The sequence below is a fragment of the Pelobates fuscus genome, chromosome 1, assembly GCF_036172605.1.
Source record: "Pelobates fuscus isolate aPelFus1 chromosome 1, aPelFus1.pri, whole genome shotgun sequence".
Taxonomy (NCBI): domain Eukaryota; kingdom Metazoa; phylum Chordata; class Amphibia; order Anura; family Pelobatidae; genus Pelobates; species Pelobates fuscus.
Window position 1 is genome coordinate 23,489,908 of NC_086317.1, and position 17,605 is coordinate 23,507,512.

The 17,605-nt window shown below is 43.5% G+C and overlaps 1 protein-coding gene across 2 annotated transcripts in view; it reads left to right on the top strand.

The window, feature by feature from the left end:
• Positions 1 to 17,605, top strand: part of LOC134586559 (nectin-1-like) — a 78,323-nt gene that overhangs the window by 46,672 nt on the left and 14,046 nt on the right. For both annotated transcript variants that reach the window (XM_063442155.1, XM_063442146.1), the window contains exon 5: positions 16,303 to 16,451. In XM_063442155.1, coding sequence (XP_063298225.1) covers positions 16,303 to 16,451 — 149 coding nt within the window. The remainder of the gene's footprint in view (positions 1 to 16,302; positions 16,452 to 17,605) is intronic.

Here is a 17,605-nt window from a genome sequence, read left to right on the forward strand (position 1 = left end):
CAGGAACAAGGAGACTTCTGGGAAACAGGAAACCACGCAAGGGCAAGGAGGTTCTGGGCTTAGCTGCTTAAATAGGCAGAACTGATTAGCAGCAGGGTTGATTACTACTCACAGGTGAGTAACCGTGGCAACAAGCAGAAGCAGCTCATAGTAATTGCAGCTGAAAACTCAATCACTGAAACAGAAAGGGTTGCTGTTTAAAACAGCAAAGAAACCCTGACAGTACCTCCCCCTCAACGACTCCCCCCATCTCTGTTGGTGGGTCCGGGCTTCATGGGGAAGCGGGCGTGATAGGAACGAAGGAGGGATGGTGCATGGACATCAGAGGCTGGAACCCAGGAGCGTTCCTCTGGACCGTATCCTTTCCAGTGCACCAAGTATTGGATCTGTCCTCTGAAGACCCGTGAGTCAATGATGCTGCGTATTTCATATTCCTCATGATTGTCAATCAGGACAGGACGTGGACGTGGCACTGAGGTGGTGTAGCGATTACAAACCAACGGTTTCAAGAGGGAAACATGGAAAACATTTGAGATGCGCATGTTAGCAGGAAGGTCAAGTGCGTAAGCTACAGGGTTAACCCTTCGAAGTATACGAAATGGCCCAACGTATCTGGGTGCCAGTTTTTGTGCGGGAACACTGAGGCGTAGGTTGCGGGAAGACAGCCAGACCCTCTCTCCGACCTGATAGGTAGGTGCAGGAAGGCGTCTGCGGTCGGCCTGGAGTTTGTAGTTCTGCATTGCGCGTTGCAAAGAACTCTGAACCTGCACCCAAGTGGAACGGAGTTCCCTGAGATGTTCCTCCAATGCCGGTATCTCCTGTGGCAAGAACGTATCAGGCAACATGGACGGTTGAAACCCATAGTTTGCCAGGAACGGGGATAGCCGGGAGGAGGCATTAATCGCACTATTGTGGGCAAACTCCGCCCAGGGTAGCAGATCAGACCAGTTGTTCTGGTGGTCAGAAATGTAGCAACGCAGAAACTGTTCCAGTGTTTGGTTAGCTCGTTCCGCTGCACCATTGGATTGCGGGTGGTAGGCCGAGGAGAAGGAAAGCTGAATTCCCATTTGCGTACAAAAAGCTCTCCAAAATCTGGACACGAACTGGCTACCCCTATCTGAGACTATCACTTTGGGTAACCCATGCAAACGAAAGATCTCCCGACCAAAAATTGTTGCAAGTTCCTGGGAAGTTGGTAGTTTTTTCAAGGGAATGCAATGCGACATCTTCGAGAATCGGTCAACAACCATGAGAACGACTGTATTGCCACGGGAGACCGGAAGATCTACGATAAAATCCATGGACAAGTGGGTCCAGGGTCGTTCACCATTAGGTATGGTTTGCAGGAGACCCACTGGAGGGCGTCGTGGGGTTTTGTTTTGAGCGCACACAGGACAGGCAGCTACAAAAGCGGTGACATCCGAACGGAGACTAGGCCACCAAAATTGCCGGGATACGGACCAGATTAACTGGTTTTTGCCTGGATGTCCAGCTGCTTTGGGGTCGTGGTATGTACTCAATAGTTTCGTACGGAGGTTAATAGGTACAAAACAACGGCCATTAGGTTTCTCTGGAGGAGCATTACTTTGTGCAGCCAGAATCTCCTCGCCTAGGGGTGAGGTGAGGTTAGTACGGATGGTTGCCAGTATATGGTCCGGAGGAATCACAGGAGTAGGGGTTATCTCCTCTCTAGATGGAGGGGAGAACTGTCGAGACAAGGCATCAGCCCGAATGTTTTTCAATCTGGTAGTTGCATTCCGCCGGGTTCAATTTCCTCGAGAAATACCCGCACGGATGCCTGGAGCTCTCTGGGTTAGGACGTTGAGACAGGAGGGCGCCCACTCCTGTCTCAGACGCATCGACCTCAAGAATGAATGGTAAGGCAGGGCTAGGGTGTGCCAGTATAGGGGGCAGCAGCAAAGGCGACTTTGAGAGACTCAAAGGCAGTAATGGCTTCCTGTGACCAATGCTGTGGATCAGCATCTCTCCTGGTCATGTCCGTGAGAGGTTTAACCAAGGAAGAAAAGTTGCGTATGAACTTCCGATAATAATTGGCGAAGCCCAGAAACCGTTGTATAGAGCGAAGACCCGTAGGTCGAGGCCATTTTAGTACAGCCGAAAGTTTCTCCGGATCCATAGAGAATCCAGTATCTGAGATAACATATCCCAAGAATGTAACCTGTTTGCAGTGAAACTCACATTTCTCCAATTTGCAGAACAGACTATTTTCTCTAAGTCTCTGTAGAACACGAGAAACGTCTGCGTGATGGTTCTCGAGAGATGTGGAATGGATCAGAATATCATCAAGATAAACCACCACACATTGCTGCAGCATATCTCGCAGGACGTCATTTATAAATTCTTGGAAAACCGCCGGAGCATTGCAAAGACCAAAGGGCATTACTAGGTATTCGTAATGGCCGCTCCTGGTGTTAAATGCGGTTTTCCATTCGTGGTCCTCTTTTATCCGGACGAGATTATATGCCCCTCTCAGATCAAGTTTGGTGAAGACCGTTGCTCCCTTGAGGAGGTCAAATAATTCCGTGATTAATGGAATGGGGTAGGCATTCTTAATAGTAATGCGATTTAGACCCCTATAGTCGATACAGGGTCTCAACTCGCCATCTTTTTTCTTTACAAAGAAAAAGCCGGCCCCGGCAGGAGAAGATGACTTCCGAATAAAACCCTTAGACAGTGCATCGGTAACATACTCCTCCATGGCTCGATTCTCTGCTACAGACAGTGGGTAAATCCGACCCCGGGGAGGATTGGTACCCGGTTGGAGTTCGATACCACAGTCATACGGACGGTGTGGTGGCAGAACGCTGGCTTGACCCTTGTCAAATACATCTTGGAATTCTTGGTACTCAGCGGGTAAGGAAGAGGCAGAACATGCGCCCAAAACTTTGACCGGTTTCTGGAGACAGGACAATGTGCATTGCTGGGACCATGATAATATCTCAGCTTTGCGCCAATCAATTGTGGGGTTATGCTTCTGTAACCAAGGGTATCCCAAAACAACCTGGTAATATGGAGAGGAAATGACCTGGAATTGGGTCGTCTCATGATGTAGAGCCCCTACAGCCAGAGATATGGGCACGGTTTCTTGGGTCACGTGGGTTGGCTGTATTGGTCTGCCATCGATGGCTTCGAAGGCTAGTGGGGAGTTGCGAGACTGTAAGGGTATAGAGTGCTTTGCTGCAAATGCACAATCTATAAACAAGCCTGCGGCCCCAGAATCAAGTAACGCCCGGGTTTCAATGGATGAATCAGACCAGGAGAGGATAACAGGCACCAAGGGTTTGCGCACACATATCTCTGGGTCTGCAGAAAGACCACCCAAGATCTGCCCCTGACAGTATCTTGGGTGCGGGCCCTTTGCCGGACGAATCGGGCAAAATTTTAACAAGTGACCATGGTGTCCGCAGTATAGGCACAGACCCTCCCTCCTCCTAAAGGCTCTCTCCTCGACCGAGAGGCGTGAGAAGCCTAACTGCTTTGGCTCCACACAGACAGAGGACTCAGGACCAGGAGGCATGGGAGGTGAGGGAGGTTCGGGTGGGCAAGAAAAGCTCGGTGCCAAATTTACAAGAGGCCTCCGCAGGCGCTCCTTGGATGAGGATCTCTCTCGGAGTCTGATGTCAATGAGGGTGACAAATGATATCAGTTCCTCGAGATCTTTAGGTAATTCTCTGGCTGCAATCTCATTTTTAAACACATCGGAGAGACCTTGTGCAAAGGCAGCCACGAGAGTCTCGTTGTTCCAGCCACCCTCTGCTGCCATGGTACGGAATTCACTGGCATACTTGACAATAGTTTTTGTGCCCTGAGAATTAGACATGAGTAGTTCGGCAGTAGGGGTGGAGCGAGCTGGAATATCAAAAACCCTATTGAAGGATGCAACAAATTCAGGGTAATTGTAAATAATAGGCCTCTCTGCCTCCCAGAGAGGTTTTGCCCAAGCTAGGGCCTTTTCAGACAGCAAAGAAATCATGAAGTGAACTTTGTCACTGTCTGTAGGAAATGCCTGGGGCAGGGTTTCAAGGTATCCTTTAACTTGATTTATAAATTCTCTGCACTGAGCTGGGTTGCCCCCAAAATACTGAGGGAGCGGGACAGACCCAGTCATTTCTCTAGCCGCTACAGGTTTGGAGGCTACAACCGGTGCTAGAACAGGAAGTGAGGCAGAGGCGGCCGCAATCGCAGGCTGGCCGGGTACTGGATCCAGATGGGCATACTGGTCCAAATGGTGGTTCTGCTGGTCCCACTGGGTAAGCAGGTTAGGTATAGGTGTCTTGCCTGTACCATCTGTATTCATGGCCCTTGCGTAATGTCAGGGACCAGGAACCAGACAGAGACAGAAGTAGATGCAAACACACCTTTATTAATAAATAACAAATAATAAACAAAAGCAAAGTCCAGGAATCAAGCAGGGGTCAGTCACCAGAGCGGGTAGTCAGACAAGCCAGGATCAGGAGCACGGAGAGCAGCGGAGTCAGGAACAAGGCCGGAGTCAGGAACCAGGATCAAACAGGAAACACAGGAACAAGGAGACTTCTGGGAAACAGGAAACCACGCAAGGGCAAGGAGGTTCTGGGCTTAGCTGCTTAAATAGGCAGAACTGATTAGCAGCAGGGTTGATTACTACTCACAGGTGAGTAACCGTGGCAACAAGCAGAAGCAGCTCATAGTAATTGCAGCTGAAAACTCAATCACTGAAACAGAAAGGGTTGCTGTTTAAAACAGCAAAGAAACCCTGACACTACTATATTACAACTGTCAGAGAACAGCAGCTTTCTACCCAGAAGTCAATAACTTACTATCTTGATTTACCAAGTGAATGGGTATGTGCAGACCTCATGCAAACACTGCCTGAAAATGAGCAGCTTACAGCACTTAGTCAGTGCTTGGTTGTTATGGTGCTTGTTCCAAGTCTCCTGGTGTTCTTGTTCCCGATCCTTGATTCTGATCCTAGTCTGGTTTACTGGCTTCTGACCTTTAGCTTGACTCTAACCATGCTTGTTGTCTCTGACCCTTGGCTTCTGACGTCATGCACTCTATTCGTGAATCTCCTGGCTTCTGACTTCCGGCTTCACTCTTGCTGCCAGCTCTGACCATTGGACCATCTGACTTCGCTTCCTGCCTGTTTCTTTTTGGCTTCTTTGCTTCCTCTGTAAATAAAGGCACCCATGGCCTCATATAATTCCCAGGATCCCGTATCACTCTCAGGCACCTGGGAAGGTCGTGTTTGCAAGAGTTCTTCTCCAAACAAACCAACTGGTAGATTGTCACAATGGTTGGGCAATAAACTACATCCGTGCAGCCATTGTGGCACCTGAGGCTGATGAGAACCCCTTCAGGAGCATAATATCCTACTGTTTCATCAACTACTAGATAGTCAGTGATTCCAAAAGTGGTTTATCACCGTGGGAGGATGACACACAGGAAGTACACATGATGCATCTCTGTGCTGGAAATACGAGTTTTGCAGTCTTACTGGACGTTGTTGATTGAGTAAGTATTTTCATCTGGCCAACCCTAATGTTGGTATACAGGAATTGAATTCAATGTGCACTCTAGGCAACACAATCATTACAGCTCATTGTTGTGGTTAAGGTGCTAAGAGCCTTTCGGTATCATCACAATGGTTTGTGTCAAACTATTTTTGAGTGACTTTCCTGAAGTGTAAAGCCTTGCCTCGTTAATGCAGGAGTGGATTATACATTGGCCTGTCTAAATCTGGTTGGTAATAATAGGCTGATTGCACTGGCGAAACCTGTCACCTGTGATCTCAATTTATCGTTGCCACCCAAACTTGGCCAGGCCAACAGAGTTGAGCTGTAGCAGAAAAGATGAGAATTTGAAACGCCAAGCCAAAATAGTTTGACACAAGGTGGGGAGGCAATTTTCAAAGATGACTACTACAACAAACTGTAGATTTTGTGATGCTTGGAGTGCCTGTTTAAGTGCTCCTCCTAAAAGATGAATACATATTACATTTCTTTTCCACAGGTTATGGTTGTAGAACATGACTGCTGACTCCAGTGACCAATCTTAAAGTCCAAGCAAAGCAGAGCTTCATTGAGGCTCACAGGAAGAGTTTCAATCAGAGGGGATTCTATTCTACAAGACCAGGTTCAGGTGTCTGGATCGTACTTGTGGAACACTGCATTATAACCCTAATAGGGTGTACGCAATAATTATGGCATTTTGCATTTTCCACAACAAAAAACATTTATTCTGGGACACCTTTCAAGAAGACCCACAAAACTTCCCTGTCACCAAGGGTCAGTGATAGACCGAAGAAATAAGGGAATATTTCAGGAATAATTCGCTAGTAAGTGTCAAACATGGAGTCAATGGAGTACTAATAATATTTTATAGAACAATTGCATAATCTCATCATGAAATGTTCTTTTTGCAGGAAACCAGGATGAAAGCTATGAAACCTGCATCCAGCGTTGGCTAGTTAAAACCAAAAGCTTGTGGTTTCCCAGTATTGAATGCTACTTACCACACTAAATGCTAAATTTGACCAGCTGCTGCCATTTCCCTAAAATGCATCCTATATAAAGAAAGGAAAAAGCATGTTATGCATTACATTTAAACTCTAAAACAAATTTCAAAGCAAACAGCCGTCAATAAAAAGAAAGAAAAAGGCCAGAGACAGGAGTTTAAAATTCTATTCATATACAGGTAAAGTGCACGTGTCACTTAAGGCAACACATTGGACCCACAGTGCCTTTAAACAGGTAATTGACATGATACAAAACCACCGTTCAGTACATGTAGTCTGCATATTTGGATATGTAAATCAACTTTCACATGCAAACAAAGCAGATTGGAAAGCGATATAGAGTAAGCAGCATTATTCTTCTAAATATAATGTATAATCAAACTTAATATTACTGTAAGTGATATACATTAATGGGACATGCCACTGCCCAAATACAAAATAAATAAAAAAAATTGTAGATATGCTCCAAGTTAAAATGTGCATGCATTTAATTATGAACTTTTTTGTAGAGGTATATCTAAAAACCGCTTGCAAAAGTTGCAGTTCTGCCTTTGCAATCCCTCCATTTCTAACCCCACCTAGATTTTCTGGGGCTGTCCAATCACAGACTTCCCAATGTAGCTCAATGCAAGGCAGGTACTTTGAACTAACCAAACCAGGAAGTAACAGGACCAGGTGTCTGATTGACAGTCAGTGAGTTGTAACCAGGTTAATTTATGAAAGTGTCAATTTCTACTGGAAAAAAAATTACTTTTTGTAAAATTAATTTCCGAGGACCCACTCTTCACACGTAAAGCTTTAAAGCAAGCTAAAGTGCTTTAGGGATCTGGAGTGTCCCTTTAATGTAAACACTTACAGTTTGCACTAACATCTTATGGAAAGCGTTTAAGTTAACTACATGTTACATTAGTAAATAGTATGCTTTGCAATTGCTAGTTCAAACTGTGCCCCTCATTTCGGTATCCACATTAGTCTGTATGTCTGACATGATCGTTTTTATAACTAGTAACATGTAGCGAGTTTCTAAACTGACCTCTTCAAATATATCCTCTATAAGTTTGCTGAAAAAAGTATTTGTAAAAAAATATTTTTTTTTAATTATAAAATAAAAAAATAAAAAAATATTCGTTCTTAGAAAAATAAATGTAAAAAAGTTACCTGAAACAATTTGTGCTTTCAACAGGATAGGTATTTAGTGGATTTTTATTTTATTACCGGCATTTATAAAGTCACAATGTATTAGAAGAGAACGTACAATATACACAGATCAATACAAAAGATAAAGAGGGTCCTGCCTGTGAGCTGAGATCTAGCCAATAATAATATTCTCTAATTGACTAGAGCTATGTTTTTTTTTTTGTTTTTTTTACATATAACATGAATTGTTTTCATTCATGCATAGTACCACGGCAAGAAGCCGGTTGACGTAATCGAAACTGACTTATGCACGTCTAAAGTAGGCGTTCACGTGATCTCCACGTTCTCGAACCCAAGAAAGAATCCACCCATTAGACACACCCATGCAACAACATGACAAGTGAGGTCAGAAACCCTGAACTTGGAGGATTTAAAACCGGAGACACCACAGTAGCTAAACACCGACTGAGGAAGCAGGCATGCAGCAAACTGTGTATCGGAGGCTGCAGGGATCTTAAGGACTTTGATTTCACTGTTTTTACAATTTTATATATACAGCCAAGGGGCTTTTTTTTTTTTTTTTATACTGTAAGTAATAAAGTTATTTTACTCTATGTATTGATCTGGTTGACTGAAGGTTGCTGCTGTGTTCCTTTTTTTCTAGAGTTGGTGGCGCTATCCCTGTGTGCTTATGTGACTTGTTTTATTAAAATAATGGTTTTATACAGAACTATCTGCACTAGTGGATCTTTTTATTTATTTTGGAGACTACTTTCCAGCAACACCTCCTACATTTAAACGCCGCAGGCCCCCCCAACAACAACCTTGGCACACCAAGCTGACTCGATATCTTCAAAAATGCTCCAGAACTGCTGAATGCTGTTGGAGAAAGTCTCACTGTGTGTCTGACTTTCTCCACTATAAATTAATGCTGCGCTTATACAGCTTGGCTCTTTCCTCTGCAAAAGTTAATTACTTCAATACCCTCATAACCACACTCTCCCGCGAACCCAAACAACTATTTCACACATTTAACTCTCTTCTTCGCCCTATTGTTCCTCCTCCACCTACTAACTTGACCGCGTCAGACTTTGCAACTCACTTCACTGACAAGACAATCAGGGAAGAGATCTCTAATATTTCTTCTTCCCCTTACAATACTTCCCCTAGCCTCACTCCCTCTGCTGTTCTATGTTCATTCGCACCCGCTACAGTGAAAGAGGTTTCTGCTCTGCTCTAGTCCTTCTGCCCCACCACCTGCTCCCTAGATCCAATTACCTCTCATCTCATCCGTACTCTCTTCTTCTCTTTCTCTACCTTCTCTCTCTCCTCCTCCGTTAGATGCTCACCCAGTCTCCACTACTTCAAAAAATCATTAAAAACACACTTCTTCATAAAAGCGTATCAATTAAACTGTTAATAGCTCCCGACTGATTCCTCTCTTGCAACTGTCATTAGTCTAATACTATCCTTACCTTTTTTTTTTTTTTTTTTAATTCTTTATTTTTGTCGTGCAGGTGATTACAAAGCATAAACGTACGCCACAACAGCGTGCATGAATGGTTAAACATAGGATTAGCAGTGGCATGAGAGGTCTGCACATTTTTGTTTTAAAATGAAAATAACAGGCTGTTTAACAATATTAGGTAAGATTACAAATGTTAGGCTAGACAAGCTTGTGTTCGTAGCGCATTACAAGCAAAAAAATAAAAGATTAAAGTAAATAATAATAGAGAAACTGAGCTTAATAAACGTGTCCTGCTGGTGAAATATAAAATAGAGTACATTGCGCTGGTTATTTAGGCAGGCTAGTGCAGGTGGTTCAGTTAAACTAGACATATGCTAAACATACTGCGTGGAACTAAATAACATGCATGGTCGAGTAATGCTAAAGAAGATTTGTCGTTGACAGTTCAATAGGAACACATATTGCGAGGTGGGTGTCCTGGCTGTGAGTCGCTGCCAGTGGCGATAGTGCTCCTCTAAGTCAGTCCCTTCATCCTATGCCCACCTGACATACCGACCTGTCCAGCATGAGGGTATCGAGCAGGGACTCTGCACGGTCAGGGAAGGTGTTAAGGTCCTTCAGCGTAGTCAGCGGTATCAGCCGCCAGGGGTGGGTCTTGTACCTGCGGGCGCTATTCTGCCGTGGCTTTTCCGGTCCTGTTTGTGGTGAGGAGTTGTACTTTGTCGGATGTGTACCCAGTGTCCTAGTGTCTCTGCCCTTCAGGTCTGTTCGGTTGATGGATGGTGTCGGCAGGGGTTTTGTCTGGTGGGGGCGCCATATAGTTTGCGGTCTGTTGGGGTCCCTCTTTGTAACGGGCGGTCTGCAGGATCTTCTCACCCGGTTCAGTGGCGCCTGTGCCCGGCTTTTATGTGGCGGGTTCATGTTGGATGCACCTGGTCTGTGCTTTATCCTTCTGATCTGCATTTCTTTGAACCGCGTTCGCGGTGCTTGTGCTGAATGCGGGTGGCCCACCAGTGTATTAAGGGGGGCGCATCGGCTTCGTGTCGCTGAGGCAGGTACCTTTACGGATCGTGGGTTCCCAGCCTCGACGCGGTCCCAGAAGCGCTGGCAGATCGCGTCGAACTTGGCCCTGAATGCCGCTGCCCAGTCCTCATCCCCTCGCTGTTGCAGAGGCACCGCTCTGTCGGCGGCCATCTTGGCCAGGCCAGGCCTCGTGGTGCTGTCATGGCGGCGTGGCCCGGGTCTGTGTCCCAGAGGTATGTGTCCTATGCTGGAGGACCGGGATGACCCCCGCCGGTCCAGGGGGGGGGGACAGGGGTCCGTCCGCAGCGAAGCCCCCAGTCTTGGCGGTGGGAGAGCGGCCGTCTCTCCTGCTCCCGCCTGCTGACTAGGCCTCCGATGGTCGTCGGGCAGAAAACTCCCGTTTCGCTGCTTGGAGGGTAGCATTCTGTTCCTCTCGGCATTCCCCATTGTTTGCTGGCTCTATCGGCCCGCTTAAGTCACGCTTGGGTCAGGGAAAGCTGGATAAACAGCGGAGTCCTGCAGGAGCTCACAAGGATGTCGACCGCTCGGCTCTGCGGTCAGGCCCCGCCCCCCTATCCTTACCTTTTTTGTGTCATTTTACCTCACTCCCTCTAGCATGTGAGCTCATTGAGCAGGGCCCTCAACCCCTCTGTTCCTGTGTGTCCAACTTGTCTGGTTACAACTGCATGTCTGTTCGTCCACCCACTGTAAAGCTCTGCGGAATTTGTTGGCGCTATATAAATAATAATCCAGAAGGTGGGATGGAATCTTTAAGACACCAACTGCTACATTGTCTACAGCCAAGTGTTTTTTAGCTCTATATTATGTGACTTGCTATTTGGATATCACTACGTATTCATATATTTTATCCACACAGATACACTATAATTTTTATTTCCATGGTGAGAAACTCCTGTTTCCAGTATCAATATTAGGTAATTTTATGTTTCTTTGCGTGCTTGCCAATTAGATATTGTTTTATGGTTTTTAGTAGTGTTTCACAATACGTTTGAGTATTATACAGTGGTGATTGCAGTGTTTTTTATTGTTCACATTGTATACCATCACATTTTGTTATTTCAATTAATTTGTCCAAGTCAACATCCTTGAGGTTAGGCTCGGCCACACCAATACATTTCCAGACAGCAATTACCCTGTCATGTACAACCTCAAACTTCAGATATCTAGGAGTGCTAACCACTACAAGCCACACCAATATTACTCTCACAACAAGATGAGAAAACTCAAAATCAGATATTTTCTAAATTTCCCAACAAACACCCACAAATAGTAATGCACAAAATGTCTCAAACCAGATTTAACCTCATTTTAAATATCCCAAATATAAATTGGTACACTTTATCAGAACACGACCACCATGCCTTAGACTGGATAAAAGGATGAGGCCAATTTATAGAAGTTCACAGTTCTGCCATGGTGAAACACTCTTCACAACTGCTACAGGCCCCATACTCCTCCCTCCCAGAGGAAGCTCAAGAAAATCCTGGATTAGTATCTACTATTAAAACGTGGAACATGGTGAGACAACTTTTGGGTCTACAATTGCCATATTTCAAGTTTATTCCTTACTTATGCAAACCCATACTTTCAGGATGAGGAAGCCAAATATCTATACTGCTCTTTGGAATGGTAGACCACACTAACATATACAGCTTTCTGGACAAACACAAGAAATCATAGAAACATAGATCGGTATTAACATTTCAACAAAGCAAACACAAATTTCCTGACATCAATGTTCCCTTCTTTGCATACCTACAATCACACAGCTTAATCAGCACGATTCTTCCACATCCTAGTCTGAGAGATTGCGACTATTCCATAGATTACACACACAACCAACAACCTCAGCCTATTCAATTAGCTCACTTTATTCCTAAATTGGAGCACTTTATTAATTATATAGCGCAATCAATATTCCGTAGCGCTGTACAATGGGTGACATGACTACACATTCAGAATTATCAAGATGAATAACGCAGGGCTTGCCAAATTTGGAATCTAGGAGCCAGCTAAAAAAGTTAGGAGCCAGTTTTTTTTTTTTTCAACTAACAAGGCTTAATTTTCAGCAACAAAAATACAATTCTTAAAGGGACATTGTAGTCACCCTAACCACTGCGGCATAATGTTCTTCCGTTAGATGGCCACTAGAGGACTTCCTAGTACATTCAGCATCTCCACGCTTGGCATATAGGCGCTGAATATTCCCCATAGAGATGCATCGATTCAATGCATCTCTATTTGGAGACATAGACATTCCTGCATGCACAATAGTCTCCCAATGCTTTTTCCGTTGTAAAACATTGGTTTGGCTGAGATAACCAAGATTGATTATCTCGGCCATGGAGGCGGAGCCAGCCACGGCAAGACCGGCACAGTGTGGGGAAAAGGTGAGTAAAATCATCTTTCCCATTCAAACAGAGGGTAGTCGGCCAATTAAACAGACACACTCAGTGACACACACAAACTCAGACAGACAGACACACACACACACACACACTCACACACTGACAGACACACAGACTGACAGAAACACACAATCAGAAGTTGTAATATGTTTTATGGATAGGCTTTCCCTGGAGTCCAGTGGGGCTGCTGTCATCTCCCTGCTCTGTTCCCTGTCGTGCAATGTTTAGTATGCTGGGGCCGGAGTGATGTCGTATTATGGCTCCTGGCACGGCGACAAGGATGCAGAGCAGGATAATGACAGCTCCCTCCCTCGCCGACCGGCTCCATTTCGCTCTCTCACCACCACATGCATTCACATGAGTCGACAAATTCCAGGAGCCAGGTCACAATTCCTATTTGCAAAAAGAGAAAAACGAACCACACTCCAATCACATTGAGATCCAATTGCTAAACTGGACCATGGGCCAGCACCATCCCCAGTGAGTAGATATCAGTGGTAGAAAGATGAGGTGGAGCAGCTTGACAAAGACCCTTTCAGGGGTCAAAACATTGGGTGTCTCACTTGTACTAATTAATACAATTGAATATACTTGGAGTGACTGGATTCTCTTTCTACCATTGAGGTCACAATTCCTAGTCGCCATGACGACCTGGGATTTGTCGATCCCAGGGATAACGCATTTTTCAGCACTAACACATGGAACACTTATAACAACATCCAATAGGATGCTCAGATTACGCTCAACAGCTTCTTATCAGGAAATGCATTTGAAGATCACACACCATTCATATTACTCCCCTCTAAAACTATTCTCCTTACAGCTCATGGACTCAGTCAGCCATCCAAAATGTGGGGAAGAAGGAGCAGACCTATATAATTGTTTTGGGGGATGCACAGATTTTAAGCCATTCTAGAAACAACCGAACAAATAAATAGCACAATTGCTAGGTATATCCTTTCGATTTGTCCATTGTTGGCAACATTAGAAGTGACAACACTTCACTCACCCAGAAACAAATAATACTGAATCTCTCCATCTTTCATCTCCCTGCAACTTCCAGGTACCGATTAAAGCTTGGAAGATACTCCACTTCATTTATTAGATTGTTACCATATTAGCATGTAATACTATAGCATTGTTACCATTTATACCTGTATCTAGCCACTGTAATTTTCTGTGAACGCAGTTTTTTATTATTGTCATTGAATGTATTCCACCTATATTTCATATACACATAGTTATTTAAATTGTGGGTAATAGAATTTGGTTGGTTAACTTTTCAATAACATACAACATAAGAAATATTTGCTCTACTCACCCCCTCTCTCTACATCCTTTGCCCCACCTGGCTGTAAATACCTTCATGTAACGGTTTCATCTCCATCTATTCTTTAAGACACACCCAGAAACAAGTAATTGGGAATATCTCAATTTTCTTTTTCAGAGCTTCCCACCCTACTTAATTTATAGTATGCTGCTCCAGAGTTTCAGTCAATTACCTCCTCATTCCCAGTAGCTGCAACTCTGTTAACTTCCTTTAGCCATCACTTCCAAATTCATCTGCTACCTCTTGTTTCAAATCCCCATTATATCCTTTAGATTGTAAGCTCATGGGCTCTCTAGCTAAGCACTTTGTATAAAAGAGCTCCAATAGCCAGATCTCATCTTAGGGCATACAAAATCATTTTGTATTTGTCTGTGTATATTGTTTGTCCTACCCTAATTGTACAGCGCTGCAGAATATATTTGTTTTTTATAAACGCCAGTAATAAAATAAACATCTCTCAGTTCGCACATTTAGAATACATCCAATGTATACGTTGCTTTGTAAAAAGGCAGAGTGTGGCTAAAGGTACACAAAATATAATTATTGAAGACTTTAATTTAGACCATGTGGAATCCAAATGTGTAGAATTGGTGTGAAAGTCTGTCATGCTAGGTTGTCATGGTTAATATGGGGAAAAAAATAAAATCTCCTCGCCCTCCCATCTCTGTAAATTGTCATGTAACATAGAAATCACTCCTTCATCATTTGTTAGAACAGTGTGCCCATACGCAATATATAGAACCCGGAGAAGAGTTTCTCCAGGTCATCGGTTTCAGTGCTTTAATTTAGTTTTGTAGTTGGCCAACCATCCATGTGAGTTCTGCGTTGCTTGACCTCCTGGATAATAATGAACAATGCGACAATACATCATCAGCTTGACTATTAAGGACTGATATCCCATCAACAAGCTCAGGCTCCCGGACCATAAATAATAGCTCTGACCCAAAGATTTTGGCAAAGGGTGTAGGTCACAGCTTTATTAAACATAAACCTAGCGTGCCAGCATAAATATGTACGTATTCATTCAGTGGAGCAGTTTCCCTATTCAATAAACAAGAATTCACGTCCCCCTTCCCCTTCAGGGTCCAACACGTCTTGACAATGTCCATTTTGAAGAAGCTTATCCTTTTTAATTCTGCGCTAGCTACGCACCTTCCACAGCTGTGACAACGACAAAATGAGGAAACCGCAGACGACAACAAACGAAATAGAGTTACAATAGCTTAAGATAAAGTCATACATTGCACACACAGACAAAATTTTTTTTAATGAAATATATTCACAGAACATTCTAAGGAAGAAGAGGCCATTTTTATGAAATAAACAACTGGCCGCATAGTGAACAGACAGTCTATTGTGGATTTGTTTTTACCGACTGATCACTAGTGTTTGTCACAAAAAACATGTCCAAGTGTGCTAAACACACACTTCATAAACTGTCACCATAACAACTACAAATGAATGGCCCTGAGCATGCAAACTTCGCTTGTAACTGTCCTAGAAGGCGATATTGTCTGTGTATACAATGTGCCCAACTAAATACGTATTTATGGAACTTGGGTGGTCTATTTATTTCATGTGAATTGTTCATTTAATTTACATATTTACTTATGCTATGGATAATTTTATGTTTAATACCATGTGTCTAAAAGAGAAAAGAGGGTTACACTCAATACTAAAAATCACAGGGTGCTAACTGAGCATGGGTCCCATCAATCAGATAAAAAAAAAAAACCTCAGGCACTCACTGTGATAACGGCAAAGTTTCAACCTGTACCCAGGTCTTTATCAAGCTTGATAAAGACCTGGGTACAGGTCGAAACGTTGCCGTATTCATTAAATCTGCTTGAAGTTATCACAGTGAGTGCTTGAGATATTTTCTTTCAATATTATGTGTCTGACATTTTGCAAATGCTGTTGCTTTTTGATATGTTTTAATATGCTTTGATGTATTCTTTAGGCTTTCGGTGTATTTACATATAGTTAGCCTATATTTTTCTTGTAGGATGTATAGCTGGTAGCGTTTTTGCACAGGCAAAAAGCTTTCTGTGTTAATCTGTAACCCAATAACAAACCAGCAGCTAGTAACTCCCATAGAGAATAATGGGAGCCATTACCACCACTTAGCATCTCTCTTTAAGTAATGACAGCCAGTAACTCCCTGCCGCTATTCTTGCAATCCATAAACCACCGCTGCTTCCTAACCGTAGTGACCGGCACTTTAACAAGTAGCTGCTAAATACAGCATTGTAAAAAAAGATCTTAGAATTATAGCAAAACTCACAGAAAATGCACAGAGCTTGCAACAGTTAAAGGAACATTCCGAACACATAAAGTGCTTTAGCTTATGGTTGTGCCCTCTGCTAAACCCTTTGTAAATGTGTGTTCTGTTTTACAGAGATAATGGAGAGATTTCTGATGGTACCATTCACCAGTTCCAATCACTGATGGTTTCCGATACAGACATCCATCAGCCCGAGCTATATATCTGTGAAACAAGAAACATCGTTGGCAGCCAATCAGGAATTGCGTATCTTTATAAGACAGGTAATCCTCAAAAGGGATCATTCTTTGTGGGTTCTTTTTTTTCTAAAGCATGGGCACGCACCTCATTATAGAGTGTAATAGTGTGATTATCTTCTCATTAAATTACACACAGGCCTGATGTCACTATTAATGTTTATAACTTGCTCATAAACAGGATGAGCAGGTCACATGGCTCCCGACTATCCCAATTTTGACAAGAGAAAATGGCTGTGTTTCCTAGTGACTAGTACAGCCTCCTCATTCAGCATGTACTGCAGTAGGAAAAGGGACACGTCCCAACTTGGTAAATTCTGGAACAGACAGTGATTCTGCTTAAACATCACAGGTTCAATTTAGCTTTAACTCTAATGTATACCTTTGTCTCCAAATTTACACTAAATATGAATTTACCATAGGGCCATTGCTTTCAATGTTACTAGAGTTTTATTGGTGTTGTATATTCTTTTAACGCTTTGTCCACGCAAGTCATTTTATATACTGTGGCGACCTCGCCACTGGTTTTTGGAGGGGCCTGTTTGCCAGCCTCCTGCCCTGTGACTATGGCCTTGGGATGTATTTGGGCATACTGTATTTTATTATGCTGCTGGCCCTTTAAGAACCATCTGGGGACATACTGTGGAGTTACTGGGTGGCCACCATTTCATGTATCAGAGGCACATGGTGAGAACAATGGATGAAGCACATGGTGAGAACAATGGATGGCGGCCATTTTAACTCACAGACACTGTTTTGACTTTTCTACACGGTGCCATCTCGCCGGTATTTGGTGCACAAAGACATCGTTCAGTAGTTTTAAACTACAGAACAGGGGACACATTTAACAGTAATTATTTTTCATATAGCCTGTATATGTTCTGCGGACTCTGCATCAAACCGTATCTTCCAAACTACTGAACGGATCTGGGGGAATTTTGGATATGTGGTTCACCCAGATCCCCCGGTTTCGAGGATATATTTTATGGGGTTATTGCATGTTTTGGGGTCCCTGTGACATGTTTTATAATACTGTATTTTCCTGCCTGTGATAATTAAGTTAGTCTATTGTGTTGAGATAATTGTATGACAGGCAGAGGGGAGGATTTCTGATGTAATGAATGGGAGTGTTAGCTGTGTTGTAATGTGTTGATTGGTTGTTCTTCAAAACCCTGTGGGCA